This window comes from Saccopteryx leptura, chromosome X (genome assembly GCF_036850995.1).
Source record: "Saccopteryx leptura isolate mSacLep1 chromosome X, mSacLep1_pri_phased_curated, whole genome shotgun sequence".
NCBI classification, from domain to species: Eukaryota; Metazoa; Chordata; class Mammalia; order Chiroptera; family Emballonuridae; genus Saccopteryx; species Saccopteryx leptura.
The window spans coordinates 55,832,414-55,846,125 of record NC_089516.1 but is presented as its reverse complement, the minus strand read 5'-3'; the positions used below and the strand labels follow the sequence as shown (position 1 = coordinate 55,846,125).

The following is a 13,712-nucleotide window of genomic DNA, read 5'->3' as shown; positions in this document are numbered from 1 at the left end:
CTGAGTGCTCAGGAACTTCCCCTCCCAACAGCGAACCATTGTGGACTGTGCACCCCAAGGTGTTCCTTGAGTCTACCCAAAAGTTGCGCACCTTAAAAGTGGGAAGTTGTATTTCCCCACTGGAGTACTGGCAGCGTTGGAAGGGCGGGCAGAAAGAATCCAAGCCAAACCTATACAACACAGCTGAGTTTAGGTCATCATGCAGAGTCTAGAAGGAATAGCTTGATTTGCCCTAAAGAGTCACATTAGTGATCATGAGAACAAGATGGAGGACATCAGCCAGAATGAACCTTTGCAGAGTTTTTCATTTGGATTGTGGAGTTGTTCTGGCATGTGAAATATCGGTGTACACAGGACATCTGCCTTATCTGCAGTAACGACTGAAGAAATGAGCATTGCTAAGTGATAGTGGTCAGAAGATGGTCATCATGCTGAAAGGACCTCTGGGATTCTGGCCTTAAATGGAAGTTATGCTTTGTTATGTACAGCCTTGTTCTCTTTATCTGCCAGGATGAAACAAGCAGTGCTTTCTGTTCAAGAGGTATTGATTTTTTTTCCCTCTTTCCCCTTTTTTCTGTGTACTCTCAGAGTTAAAGTGCTCTTCAGCTGAAACCTGAGAAATCCTGTCCAGCAAAAAGCTGTCAGGGGAACAAAATTTGTAAAAACAAATGGTGACACCATCCACTCAGGATGTCACTTCCCTTCTCTGTTCTCTGAAGTAAAAAACAAGAGGATCCTTGCCTTGTGAATTCCTATTCTAACCCGTCTTATGTCTACCCAAGCCAGTGCCTTCTACCAAGCAGTGAATCGTGGGGCAGATGCTAGGTCCCTTAATCTTCCCTATGAAGGTTTGGAAGTTAGGTCCATTTGGGGGCGCTCTGAGAGACAGGACCCTGCCAGCTCAGCCTGTGATTCGGGAAGGCCAGATTCAGTGCGAGACAGAGGAGGCAGGCACCATAAAGAAAAAAGGCACGCTGCAAAGACATTTACTTCCTCTGCCCTGAGATGTTCCCAGCATTTAGACCAAGCCCTTAAGAGACCAGGCAGTTCTAAAACCACCCAGAAGATTCGAAAGGAGTCAAAATAGAGCCTTTGCTCTTGGAGGTCAAGTGGAAAGACAGAGAATGGAAAATAAAAAAGCTGACCTAGAGCTCTCTGCTATTTGCTTTTGATGCCATTGATTTTATGAAGTCCCTTTGACAGCTTCAGACTGTTTCAGACCCAGGGAAGCACCATCACCATGGAGAAGGTCCTTGACTCCTAAGCAAGGGGCCCAAAGAGGCAAAGAAAGACCCCAGCAGGCTACCACTGCCCCTAGTCTCACCTAACTTAGAGAAACTTATGGCAAGTTCTGACTTATCTTCAGGACCCCAAGCCCTTATCTAAGGTTTCTGCTGTACTCCCCAAAGTCCTGCCCACTCCTGATCCCTTCACACATATTTTCTTTAGAAGACGTGTAGCCATCTGAAATGGCCTTTGATTGACTTACTTGTGTCTTGTCAGTCTTTCTTTTATTGTAACTCCATAAAAGTAGAGAAGCACAATGCTGTCCCCATGCCTGGGAAATAGCCTGCGCCAAAAGAAACCCACAAGAAATATTTATCAGCTGACTGACAGAAGGATACACTGGGCTGCTAAGAAACCATCTCTTCCCATTCAATATTTGGGCAGTGTAAAGCCAGTACCCATGGCCACCATCACAACTGCCTGGCCCATGCAGGTTCACATTAGATTCGAACAGACAGTAATGAAACAATGGAGCCAATAACTGGTGGGTATAAAGCCAGTAGCTGGCCACCATCACAGCCGCCAGGTCCATGCAGGTTTGCATTAGATTTAGACAGACGGTAATGAAACAATGGAGCCAAAAACTGGTGGGCCATTACCTTTAATCCTAGCTTGCACCTGGCAGGCAAGTAAAAACACACACTGGGCTCCAAAACCCACTCATTCAGTGCTCACAAAGCTACTGACTTATCCGAGTTTCCTAGAATCAAAGGTTTGTACCTCACCAGCCTTATTCACCTCTGTTTCTCATCTCCTTCTCCCTGCACAAACTCTGCACAAACTGGCTTCTCCTTCAGCACTCCACCATCTGGCTGCTTCTACTCTCCTCCACGTGGCCTTACTGGTCTCCTCTCTAATTATAATCTCAGGAACCGAGAAAGCAAGCTCCCAATCTGCCCCACTTTATAGTGTAGAAATCAAAACCTTTAATCCAATATAAAAACAAGGAAGTCTCTGATACAAAGTCACTCATCTGAGGCATAATGGGATTCCTCATGAGAGTGCACTACCCCACATTATACAATCAGGCAAGGGTGTGGGGAAAAGCTTAGTCTTAAAACTAAGCCTTAGGCTATAATGACCCAGCCTGTCCCCCACACCCAATGCAAACTATAAGCGAGCAAACATATATGTCATATTTACAAACTTATTTGACCAACATTCCACCCCTTTTGCTCGCTTCACAATCTGAATCACAGGTATTTCTGCACAAGGAAATTAAGGACATTACACAAATTACAACAACATGACAAATCATGCAATTTCAACAATTACAAAGATACACTTCACCAGTCTCTGAGCACTTTGCCAAAAGTGCAAAATGTCCTCGGCCTTCTTTCTAGCCATGGGAAAAGCTTCCCGGGGCAGGGGAGTCCTTCCAGCAAAGCCACCCCCACCCCTATCAAGGTATTTCACATTGTCCAAAATCCATAAGTCCATCCAGCAAAGGAGCCAGTGCCCACTCCGATTGTAGTACAGGAATCAGTCCACACACATGGGGCCTCAGCCACCTCCCTCATCCCTGCCGTCCTGACAGGTCTTACACTGTCCCAAAGAGGAGCACGTGGCAATGGCAGTCAGCATTTCCATCTCTGCTCCAGAGAGCATGATGACATCCACCGCTGTGTCCCAAAATTGCAGACCTACCAGGGGCGTAGGCACTCCTTCCTATTGGGCTCTCACCTTCTGGAGACTGCGGATCGCAACTCCAGCCTGATTCTCCTCATCCTCCAAAGAGGAACTGAAAACAGCAGCAGCCGCCACCGGACATGAGCCCCGGGCTGCTGCCGCCGTCTGCTCCATGGGCCTTGCAGCCCCGGCTTGCTGCCGCTGCTGGCTCTCCACAACGTCCAGGGCAATCTCCAACTCACGAACTTGTGATTCCTTCTCCAACAGCTGCTCCATTTTCAAGTGAATCTCACGAACCTGGTTGGCCTCCTTCATCAGCGCTTCCTCCAGCTCCAGGGTCGGCATCTGTTTCTCCCACATTTGCTCCAGCTCCTTCCACTGCTCGGTTTGCAGGTCCCCGGCAGCCTCTTCCACAGAGCTCTGGTTTCCTCACGCATGACTGAAAAGTCAGCCAGCCTACAGCCCCCAGAAGGACAGCCATGGGGAACCATAACAGCAGCCAGTCCTCTACTCCACCACTTAAAGTGGTGGTGGCTCCATACTCATCTGTATCAAATCTTGCCACACACTACACCAAATGTAAAGCCAGTAGCCACAGCCACTATCACAGTAACCTGGCCCATGCAGGTTCACATTAGACTCGGACAGACAGTAATGAAACAACGGAGCCAAAAACTGGTGGGCCATTACCTTTAATCTGTCTCTGTAAAAAAAAAAAAAAAAAAGAAAAAAAGAAAGAAAGAAAGAAAAACAAAACAATAAACTAAGCCTTAGGCTATAATGACCCAGCCTGCTTACAGCCTGTCCCCCACACCCAATACAAACTATAAGTGAGCAAACATATATATCATATTTACAAACTTATTTGACCAACAGTGAGACATTAGCATTAATCCTAGCTTGCACCCGGCGGGCAAGTAAAAACACACACTGTGCTCCAAAACCCACTCATTCAGTGCTCACAAAGCTACTGACTTATCCAAGTTTCCTAGAATAAAGGTTTCTAACCTCACCAGACTCATTCATCTCTGTTCCCCATCTCCTTCTCTCTGCACAAACTCTGCACTAACTGGCTTCTCCATCAGCACTCCACCATTTTGGCTGCTTCTCCTGGCCTCCTTCACATGGCCTTTCTCTGCTCTCCTTTTTCTGCTCTCTCCTCTAATGCTAATCTCAGGAACCAAGAGAGACCTAGCTCCCGGTCTGCCCCACTTTATAGTGTAGAAACCAAAACTTTTAATCCAATATACAAACAAGGAAGTCTCTGATACAAAGTCATTTATCTGAGGCATAATGTGATTCCTCATGAGAATGCACCACCCTACATCAAAATGTCTTAAAACGAAGCCTTAGGCTATAAGGATCATATCTGCTTACAACCTGTCCCCCTACATCCAATGCAAACTATAAGCAAGCAAACATATACATCATATTTAAAAATTATTTGACCAACAGGCAGGTTAGTTCTGTCAGACCAGATTCAATGAGGCCCACATCTTGTAGGCTGTATTTGGTCAGGGAAAGTCATTGATCAAAAACAACACAAAAGGGTAAGTGTTTGGCCTCAGGTTCACAAGGAGATGTGGCCTAATGGCGTAACCATCATTCCCAATGGTTTGGCCTCCTCTGGAGGCTGTCTGGAGAAACTGAGGCACAGGCTCTGAGAATCAGGAGAGACTAAGAAATGATCCTCACCTGCCATCCACTGTAGGAAAGCCTCTAGTTTCTGGAGAACACCTGGAGAGAATTTTCACCTAAGAGCATCCACACGCCCTCTAAACAGGGCTTCTGATGGAAGTGTCTACGTTGCCTTCATACATGGGCCATAGTAAGTCTGAAGTGACCCTATCCGTATGGATGTGGCAGCCCCCAGAATTCAGGTCTTGATTTCATAATCTCCATGTAGAGTACTGTCTTCTTTTCATTATAAAGGAAAAATCAGGAGAGTGAGTGAGGTGTTCCCATATCTGATTTTCAAAAACTAAAAAAGGGTTTTTTTTCTAGAGGAGTAATAAACAAACTCAGATGCTAGAGGTAATTAACATTTGTACCTCTAATACAGAGCTAGTTAAGTGCCTTTTGCAGCAGGGCAGGGTGACTGCGTATGAGAGTGCTCATGGGCTGCACTGGCTGGGAAAACAGATTGCGATACCTAGTGATAGAGAGAAAAATATCTTCTCTTCCTCCTTCTTATCCCCCTCCTCTTCTCTCTCTTCTCTTCCTCCTCCTCCTCCTACTTATTCTCCTTGTTATCTTCCTCTCTCCCTCTCTCTTCCTTTGTCCTTCCTCTTCCCTTTCCGTTTCCCTTTCTCTATCCCTCTCCCTTCCCTCTCTCCTGCCCTTCCAACCCCCATTTTTCTTTCTCTCCTTCCCTAAAATTAATGTATTGTACACAATAAGGCTTTGGATCCATTTCCTGGCATTTCCCAATCAGAATGCTCTCCTCTTGGGGATCATGGGGCCAGGGACTTCAGTTTAAATTCTGTTGAAATCCAAGAACTTTTTGTGGACATCTGTGTGTGAGTCCTGCTGTTCCTCCATCCCCCTTTGCTTGATTAATTGGTTGAATCAGTCCTGAGACCATTCTTCCCCTGCAGTGGTGAGAGGAATCATCCAGGGGATTCCATGAGACTTTCAGGAGCCATTCACCTCTGATGGCTGAAAAGCAAAGTTGACACAGTACCTGTCCTGGTCTGTGTTGGGCTCAACTATTCCAGGAGATAGCAGTAGGATTTGAGCCAGCCTTTTGCATCTCGCTCCTGACTAACACAGCACACAGATGAAACACTAGCCCTGCCAAAGCCCCCACGTATGGACCAGGGTTTTGCAACTTCCTGTGCATCAGCAAGAAGCTTTCAGCAAATCAAGTCTTTGTCTTCCCAAGTCACCATTCTGGCTGAGATCAACCCCTCGGCCCAGTAGGACTGGGAGGAGCTGTGATAGAAGAGCCAGGACCCTAGTTCTCTGAGAGACTTCCTGCTGGCACCAGCCCAGGCTCATCCATAGTGACCAGCATGGGAGAAGCACACCTAGACTTGAAAAGAACCCACCAAAACTGCCCTGGCAGTGTGACCTGGCACAGTAAGGGCAAATACTATGATAATCACAGCCCTGGAGAAATGAGTTATTTGATGACCTCCGTAAGGATGCTTATGAAAATCCACAGGTTGACTGGAACATGTTTCACAAGTGTCTGTCACTAAGCAGCAGTTTTCAGCCACCACCTCCTCCTGGTCACTGGAAACATTTGTCACTTCTTGTTTTCTCCATTTTCCAAAGGTTTTGATTTTCAGTGCCAAAAGGTAACAACTGTTTTCTTGGGGCTTATCTTTGGAGCACATTGATTCTGAACAAAAGATGGGAGCCTCCATCTGCAAAACAAAGGAAGCAGCCTCCTAGGGAGACCTGGAGAGAATGCTCTGGCTACAAGGCCAGGAACAACAGGCCCAGAGCACAGGGCTAGGACTCTCCTGGACTACCTCAGCGGTATGAAGAGACCCCACTTGAGAACAGTGCCCCAGGACACTCCAAGATGCTAAAGGGCCTAGGCCTGAAGGCTGGATGTCAGGTGTCCCCTTTGTCTTGGGAGTTTGTATAACCATGCCAACTAACCAGGTTTTCTTTTCAACTCTGGGTGCTGTGAGTTTTGTGCTTCCTTGAATGAACACTAGCCAACACACCCCTTCTTCCTGTAACCCTGGACTGTTTAAGAAGCACTGTCTTTTATCTGGCAGACACTACCCAGTTCCTCTGCCCTCCCGACTTTTAGTCTCCCTTGCCCTTCGGGTGTCTCTTTCTGCTTCTTTTGGGGGGGTGCTCTTCTGCCCTTCCCTTGCTTCTTTTGTTGCACCCTATAGCCTCCACCTGCCCTCTGCCCCTGTACAACTGTGTTGTTTGATGAAACTAATGGGGCAACCTGCAGGCAAAGAGTTAGGGTTAGTGTAGACCTAGCTGGCCACAAGAGCCAGTCCCCAGAAACAGCAGGCTAACAGGCAGAAACAGTGTATTCAAGGGTCATGGCACTTCCTAGCCAGATCACTTTGGGCAAGTCATGTAACCTTTCTGTCTGAGCCTCAGATGTAATTTAAGTAAGCTGGGGTCCATAGATCCTTTGCCTAGATCTCCTAAAACTAGTATAGAGGTAGAAGGTAAAAACAAATGAAAGGGCTACTTTATAAATGCCTACCCATCCTGAACATATTAGACAGATCCTAGTGCTGCTCTCCTTCCTGATGACCGGGGCCTTGGTATGTCATGTGGCCCTTGTGCTCCTCAGTGTCCAATTCAGTATCGCTTGGATTATAGCATGCTTACTTCAAAGGATTGTTGCAACACAGTGTGAAATAATGGGTATAACATGCTCAGTACAGTGAGCATGCATGAGATACGTTCTGTCACCCCCATGTTTTAGCAGGAAGAGAGGCAGCTCCATGTACCAGCTGAGAAACAACACCTCTACCACCCCAGAGGGCAGGGGCAAGAGCTCAGATAGAAAGCAAGCTAAAGCCAGGATTGTGAAATCGCTTCTAGCGTACTCTGCCAGGTGCCTTGTATTTGTTCTCTCTGCCTTGGCAAGAACTGAGGTCAGGAACTGCCACCAGGCCTGGGATCTGGGCACTCTCGCAAGTGCAGCCCTCCACCAGCCCCCATCATACACCCCCACGTCAGCCCTTTAAGGTCGATAAAAGCAAGACATTCCATGTTGTAGAGTCAAGTCTTATGGCATCAAGTGGGATGCAACTCAGAAAGTAGACTTGCTGGTTCACTTCCTGGTGGAGTTGCCTTAGTTGTCGGCACACTTGTGAGCAGGTTTCTTGAGACAAGGAGAGAGAGAGCAGTGAGAAAACACTGGACTGGGAGTCAGACCTGGATCTCAGTTACAACCTGGCACTGAGTGACTGAAGGTCTCTGCAAGGAGTGAGTCATGCCTTCTATGTGCCCCCATCTGGTCCTCCCTGGGCTGCCCCCCTTACACTGCTCCCACACTCAGTGCTGGGACTGCAGCCTTGAAGCTTGGCTCCTCTCCTGCCTACCCAGCTTGGAAATGGAGACAGGAAGCTCATCCCAACTTCCCATGCTGCAGCCAGTCAAGAAAATGAAGGGAAATTGGCAGTGAGTGACTACTCCAGGTGGCATCCATATAATTATATAATCATCCTGCTATTCATGCCAGGATCACTGAGAACAATCCTTGGCCTTTTTTCCATGACAACTTTGCAGAAGCTCTATACCCACCACCACACAGCCCAAAGTTGGCCCTGCCCCAGCCCTGGCATTCTTGGTTTTCTCAGCCATTCCTTGTCTGTGTGGTTTGGAGTTCGAGCCCTAACCCAATCACATGGGCTGGCCTGAATTCAGCCAGTTTGTCTGGATCTCCCTGATACTGCCATGCCCAGACTCTTGTCAGCACTATAGACATAGTCTGGCCCATTCAGAAAACTGTAGGACTGTCACCTCCTTCCTTCTACATACTCTGCTTCTTTTAATGCAACCTAATGTTACATTTGCTCTTTTAGTGACTACATCTCACTGTTGACCCATCCTGAACAGAAGGACATCCAAAATGCCTAATTCCTTTTCTATGTGTTCTTGCTGTTAAGCTCTGTGTCTCCCACACCATCCTATGCTGTTGCAGTTGGATTTTTAATCCAAGTTGCAGAATCCTACTTTTGTTTATACCAGTGGAATTTTGCTTGGGAGGGTGGGGCATGCATGCAAGTGTGTGTTTGTTGCTCACTCATGCTATCTGCTACACAAAAGCAGTACTGGGTCCCCACACAACAATCTCAAGGCAAATATTTCTTGGTAGCTATATTCTAACACATCTTTTTCATCTTCCATTTAGCAAGAGAAACAGAGATCAGGTCTCATGGCCATGACCCCTGATCAGCAGAATGCATATATTGCCCTACAGATGAATCAATTTCAAGGTAAGCAGTTAAGATCAGTGTTCCCAAAGGGACAGACCAGGGGGGTGTGTATGTGAGGGTGGGTGAGAATTCACCCCAAAATAAGCAATTACTGTGGATGTTTCTGAAAACATTGAGACAAAGAAGGGAGGTCTGCAAGTCAGTTCAGTAGCACCCTGGTTGGATTTCTCACACTGGAAACTTAAGTAAGAACCCATTTGAAGACCAGCTGACATTACTGTGTAATTCAAGAGACTGGTTAAGCTAAGTCAAGTGCCTTAAAGCAGTTACTCTCAATGGGAGAAAGGCACTGCCTAGAGTTTTATCGGAATCCACTGAAAGCTGACACAACCCCAGGGTTTTGGGTCTGCCTTTCTTGCATCCACCCCAGTGACTTTCTATTCTAACAAGATCCTGGGCCATCTCTCAGGTGTGGGAAATGGAAAAAGCGTCCAAGCTCTGCCTCAAAGAATCTGTGGTGGGCCTGACCTGTGGTGGCGCAGTGGATAAAGCATTGACCTGGAACGCTGAGATCTCTGGTTCAAAACCTTGGGCCTGCCTGATCAAGACACAAATGGGAGTTGATGCTTTCTGCTCTTCCCCCCCCTTCTCTCTCTCCTCGCTCCTCTCTTGTTAAAATGATGAATAAATAAAATTTTAAAAAAAGAGTCTGTGATGGGGAGGCTCCCAGAGCCTCCACAGGGTGAAGGTGTCCCCACCCTACTATTAGAGATATGAATGTAATCAACATTTATTGGTCGGAGATACAGCTGTTTGCAGAAAATTAGGCATGGTCCCTACTTCTCAGAGCTTCCAGACTAGCCAGGAAGACATGTGGTAAACAATCATTACCCCCAGTGATGGTTTTGTGTATGTCTAAGGATACTCTTACCTGGGGCTCAGTAAAAGTTGCTTGCCCTCCAACAGGTGGTCAACATTTTCATTTTAGCCAGTTCACTATAACACTCCTCCATTCATGTGCAAAACCCCCTGTTCCTTTGAGCCTAACACTAGCTGAATATCCCAGATTCCCAGGTCAGGCACACTTCAACTATAAGGACAGGGCAGACAAGTTCTTGGAAAGCCATTCCATCTGTCAAGGTGAGCAGTGTCAGGACTGCGTACAGAGTACTGAGTAGAAAAGTGAACCCAGTCCCTAGCTTCATGGACCTTACAATATACTTGAAAAGACAGAAAGATAATCTGGCATTTTTATCCAAAATTATCTGTACTTAGTGTAGAATGAAAAGGGATGTGTGAGCACAGACCCAGGAATCTAGGAGGGCTCCCAAGAATTGGCAGTCAAAGGTGAGGGTAGAGGAACAAGGGGAATTGAGAAGAGTTGGGTAACAAGGGATGTTCAGTAGGAGCCAAGGATAGAAGGTGAGAGGTCAGCGCTGGTCTGGTAGCTCCCTCCAGCAGCTGTAGCCTAAATTGAGAATGACTTTGGAACTGACTCCCAGCCCCCTTTTCTCTTTGTGTAGCCATAAAAGAACAAGTCACCTCCAAATGTAGCCAGACCAAGGCAAACCCCCCATCCAGCCAGCGCATGATGCCACCTAGAGCTGGGCTCTTTCAGAACTATCTGAGTCCAGAAATAATCCCACCCAGTAGACACCAAAGTCACAATGGCACAATCTCACTTACTCCAGGCAAAAAGCAAGGAATTTTCAACCCCAGTCCCCTATTTCCCATACCCTCACACTCAAGCCAGAACCCCCTAGACAGCCTTGGCTTAGTCTGCCATCATACACAGAGAGCCCAAGCCTCCTACTCAAGAGTGATTCTGCCCAGGTTCTGTCCCAGCTCCCTGGGCAGCCAGTGTTTGAGTCCCCACCAGCTCAGAGAGCCTTGTGTGCCAAGAATGTCCACCATGTTCAATAATGCTATATGGGCAATGGCAACAACTGCAATCCCAGCGGTCTTGAAAGAACCACCCCCAAGCCAAGTAGAGAAGAGCACCAGCAGCAGTTTGATAGCAACTTGATCCTGGCCAAGGCACCTGTGAGAATCTCCCTGGTAGCCCCAGGCTGTCCATCAGAGCAGGCACTCCTGCCTCCCAGACAGGGAACATAGAAGGCAGGTCTCGCCAGAAGGTGCATGCTACCTTAGCCACCCCCAGCTTCAGCCTCAGGCAGAGACCATTGCAAGGCCCTGTACCTGTGCTAAATGCCATCAAGTCCCTCCAGCAGGACATAGCTAACTTTGGTCCATGAGTCCCATAAAGGGCATTGGGCCACCACCAAGTTATGTGGCTGCTGCTGCCACTGCCGCCTCCGCTATCACTGCCAGCCAGTCCCTGGGTCCATTCAACAAAATGGATCCCCCTCTTGAGCTGCCACCCTATGACTTTTTGCCCCAGCCCCCACTAAACAATCTGATTTCTCCACCTGACTGCAATGAGGTGGCTTTCATTGAAGCTCTCTTGAAAGGCCCCAGCACGAGCCCAGATGAAGACTGGGTGTGCAACCTGAGGCTGATCAATGACATTCTGGAAGAGCAGCATGCTGCTGCCCAAAATGCCGCAGTCCAGAGTGCTAGCCAAGTCACCCAGAATAGCCAAAATAGCACCCACAATGTTGACATCACTTTAGGGAGCGGAGTGAATCCATAGCAAATTCACAACTGGCCCCAGTGAGCCACACAAGTGTTTCCTCATAATCTGAGTGACATTAGCACATGCCCATCCCTCTCCCTGCCCATAACAAAATGGAAAGCTGGTGATTTTTCAAAATATTTGTACATAGAGAAAAATTTGTGAATGGTTTTCCTAAGCATTAATGACAGACGTATTTATACTTTGTTTTGTGACTTTGTAAATAAAGTGACGGCTTTTGTTTCAGTACAGTTGTGTTTATTATGCATTGTTTGTGTTTATTATACATTGTTGCAAATATGCAGACTATTGTTCTCTCCAGTAATATCTTATAAGCCAGGTGGCTGAGCTACTTACAGTTCTAATGCAACAGAAGATGTGGAAGTGACCCAAGAAGTGTTACACAAGCTGACAAATGCCACTTTGCTGTTTATTTCCATTTTCACTGAAAATTTGATCTCCTTGTGTAGTTCTTAATCTCTTACAAACTTTTTAGTCTCCGCTAGCTCTTTCTTGATGAGCACATTATAGCAGAAGCTGCTTTTATTGTAAGTGCCCTACAGTGAAAATTTGCAAGGAGGCTGAGAGAGTTCTGTAGATTTGAGAGAGTTTGTGAGCTGAACACTGAGCTGTCACTGAGAATCTAGAATGTTCTCCATTTATCATTCAGACAAGAGAACCCCAGCTCTGTACCTCTCCAGAGGTACCTGGAGAGATTTAAAGCCTTTCAGTACTTTTTCACCTGGTTGAAAAACTTTCAGTACTTGTTTTATGGAAGGCTTTGTGGTTTGGAAGGGGAGGTCTTTAAGCATTAATACTTGAGTTTTGGTTTGTTCTTGATGGTTTCTATCTGCAATTACTGTCATGTATATTTCAGTGTCTTAAAGAAAATCCACATCCACTATCTTGTAAACTTTTCTCACTGTCCAGACTCTGTGTAATCATACTTTAATTACCATCTTGTATTCACCTCTAATTTGATATCTGGCATCTGTTTCAAGCCAGATGTTTTTAATTTTATTCTGCAATAAAAAGCCAGGAGAAAAATGCCTCTGTTTTCATTTTTTAAGGGAGCATTCAGTACCTGCAAACCCATGTCAGCTAAGCCAGCCAGTGCCTTTAGTTCTTTCAGAGGATACTGATGTCCTGTGCATTGGAAAGGTGCTGCATGGAGGGGCACAGGGTGAGAAGTTTGTGTAGGTGAGCTGTGATTGTTCCACATCACAACATAGAAGCTTGTTATTTTGGGTCCCAGTCCCTCATTTTATAGAATAGGAAACAGAGGGGACAGAAGGCTACTAAGGTAATTCTGTGATGAGGTGACAGGCTTTCACTGAGAATCTAAACTCTGTACTACCTTCCTTTTTTGACTGAGAAGGTGACATACCTAAATAAAATCTTAACTCCTTCCTCATAAGGCAGTGGTCGCCAACCTTTTTTGGGTCACGGACCAATTTAATGTCAGATAATATTTTCACGGACCGGCCTTTAGGGTGGGACGGATAAATGTATCACATGACCTAGAAAAGCATCAAGAGTGAGTCTTAGACAGATGTAACAGAGGGAATCTGGTCATTTTTTTAAAATAAAACATCGTTCAAGCCCTGGCTGGTTGGTTCAGTGGTAGAGCGTCGGCCTGGCGTGCAGAGGTCCCGGGTTCAATTCCCAGCCAGGGCACACAGGAGAGGCGCCCATCTGCCTCTCCATCTCTCCCCCTCTCCTTCCTCTCTGTCTCTCTTCCCCTTCTGCAGCGAGGCTCCATTGGAGCAAAGATGGCCCGGGCGCTGGGGATGGCTCCTTGGCCTCTGCCCCAGGCACTCTAGTGGCTCTGGTCGCGGCAGAGTGAGGCCCCGGAGGGGCAGAGCATCGCCCCCTGGTGGGCAGAGCGTCGCCCCTGGTGGGCGTGCTGGGTGGATCCCGGTCGGGTGCTTGCGGGAGTCTGTATGACTGTCTCTCCCCGTTTCCAGCTTCAGAAAAATACACACACACAAAAAAAACATCATTCAGACTTAAATATAAATAAAACGGAAATAATGTAAGTTATTTATTCTTTCTCTGCAGACCGGTACCAAATGGCCCACGGACTGGCACCAGTCCATGGCCTGGGGGTTGGGGACCACTGATGTAAGGGACACCAATATAAAGTGGCTAGAGATGGGGGATGGTACCTTGAAGCAAGTGGCATATTGGCTGCACAGGCCATGTTGGCATGTTCCTTCACAAAGAACCTACAAGGCACTGGTGAAACCACTGGGCAGCTGAACCCCTGTGGTTGGAGGAGGGGAGGACGT

General features: G+C 47.0%; 1 protein-coding gene across 1 annotated transcript in view; it reads left to right on the top strand.

Moving 5' to 3' along the window:
* Nucleotides 1-12,454, top strand: part of MAMLD1 (mastermind like domain containing 1) — a 163,563-nt gene extending 151,109 nt beyond the window's left edge. Inside the window, 4 exon segments of the mRNA XM_066357030.1 lie at nucleotides 8,762-8,846; nucleotides 10,310-10,795; nucleotides 10,872-11,036; nucleotides 11,039-12,454. Of these exon segments, the coding sequence (XP_066213127.1) occupies nucleotides 8,762-8,846; nucleotides 10,310-10,795; nucleotides 10,872-11,036; nucleotides 11,039-11,439 (1,137 nt within the window). The 3' untranslated portion in view covers nucleotides 11,440-12,454.
* Nucleotides 12,455-13,712: the final 1,258 nt, after the last annotated feature.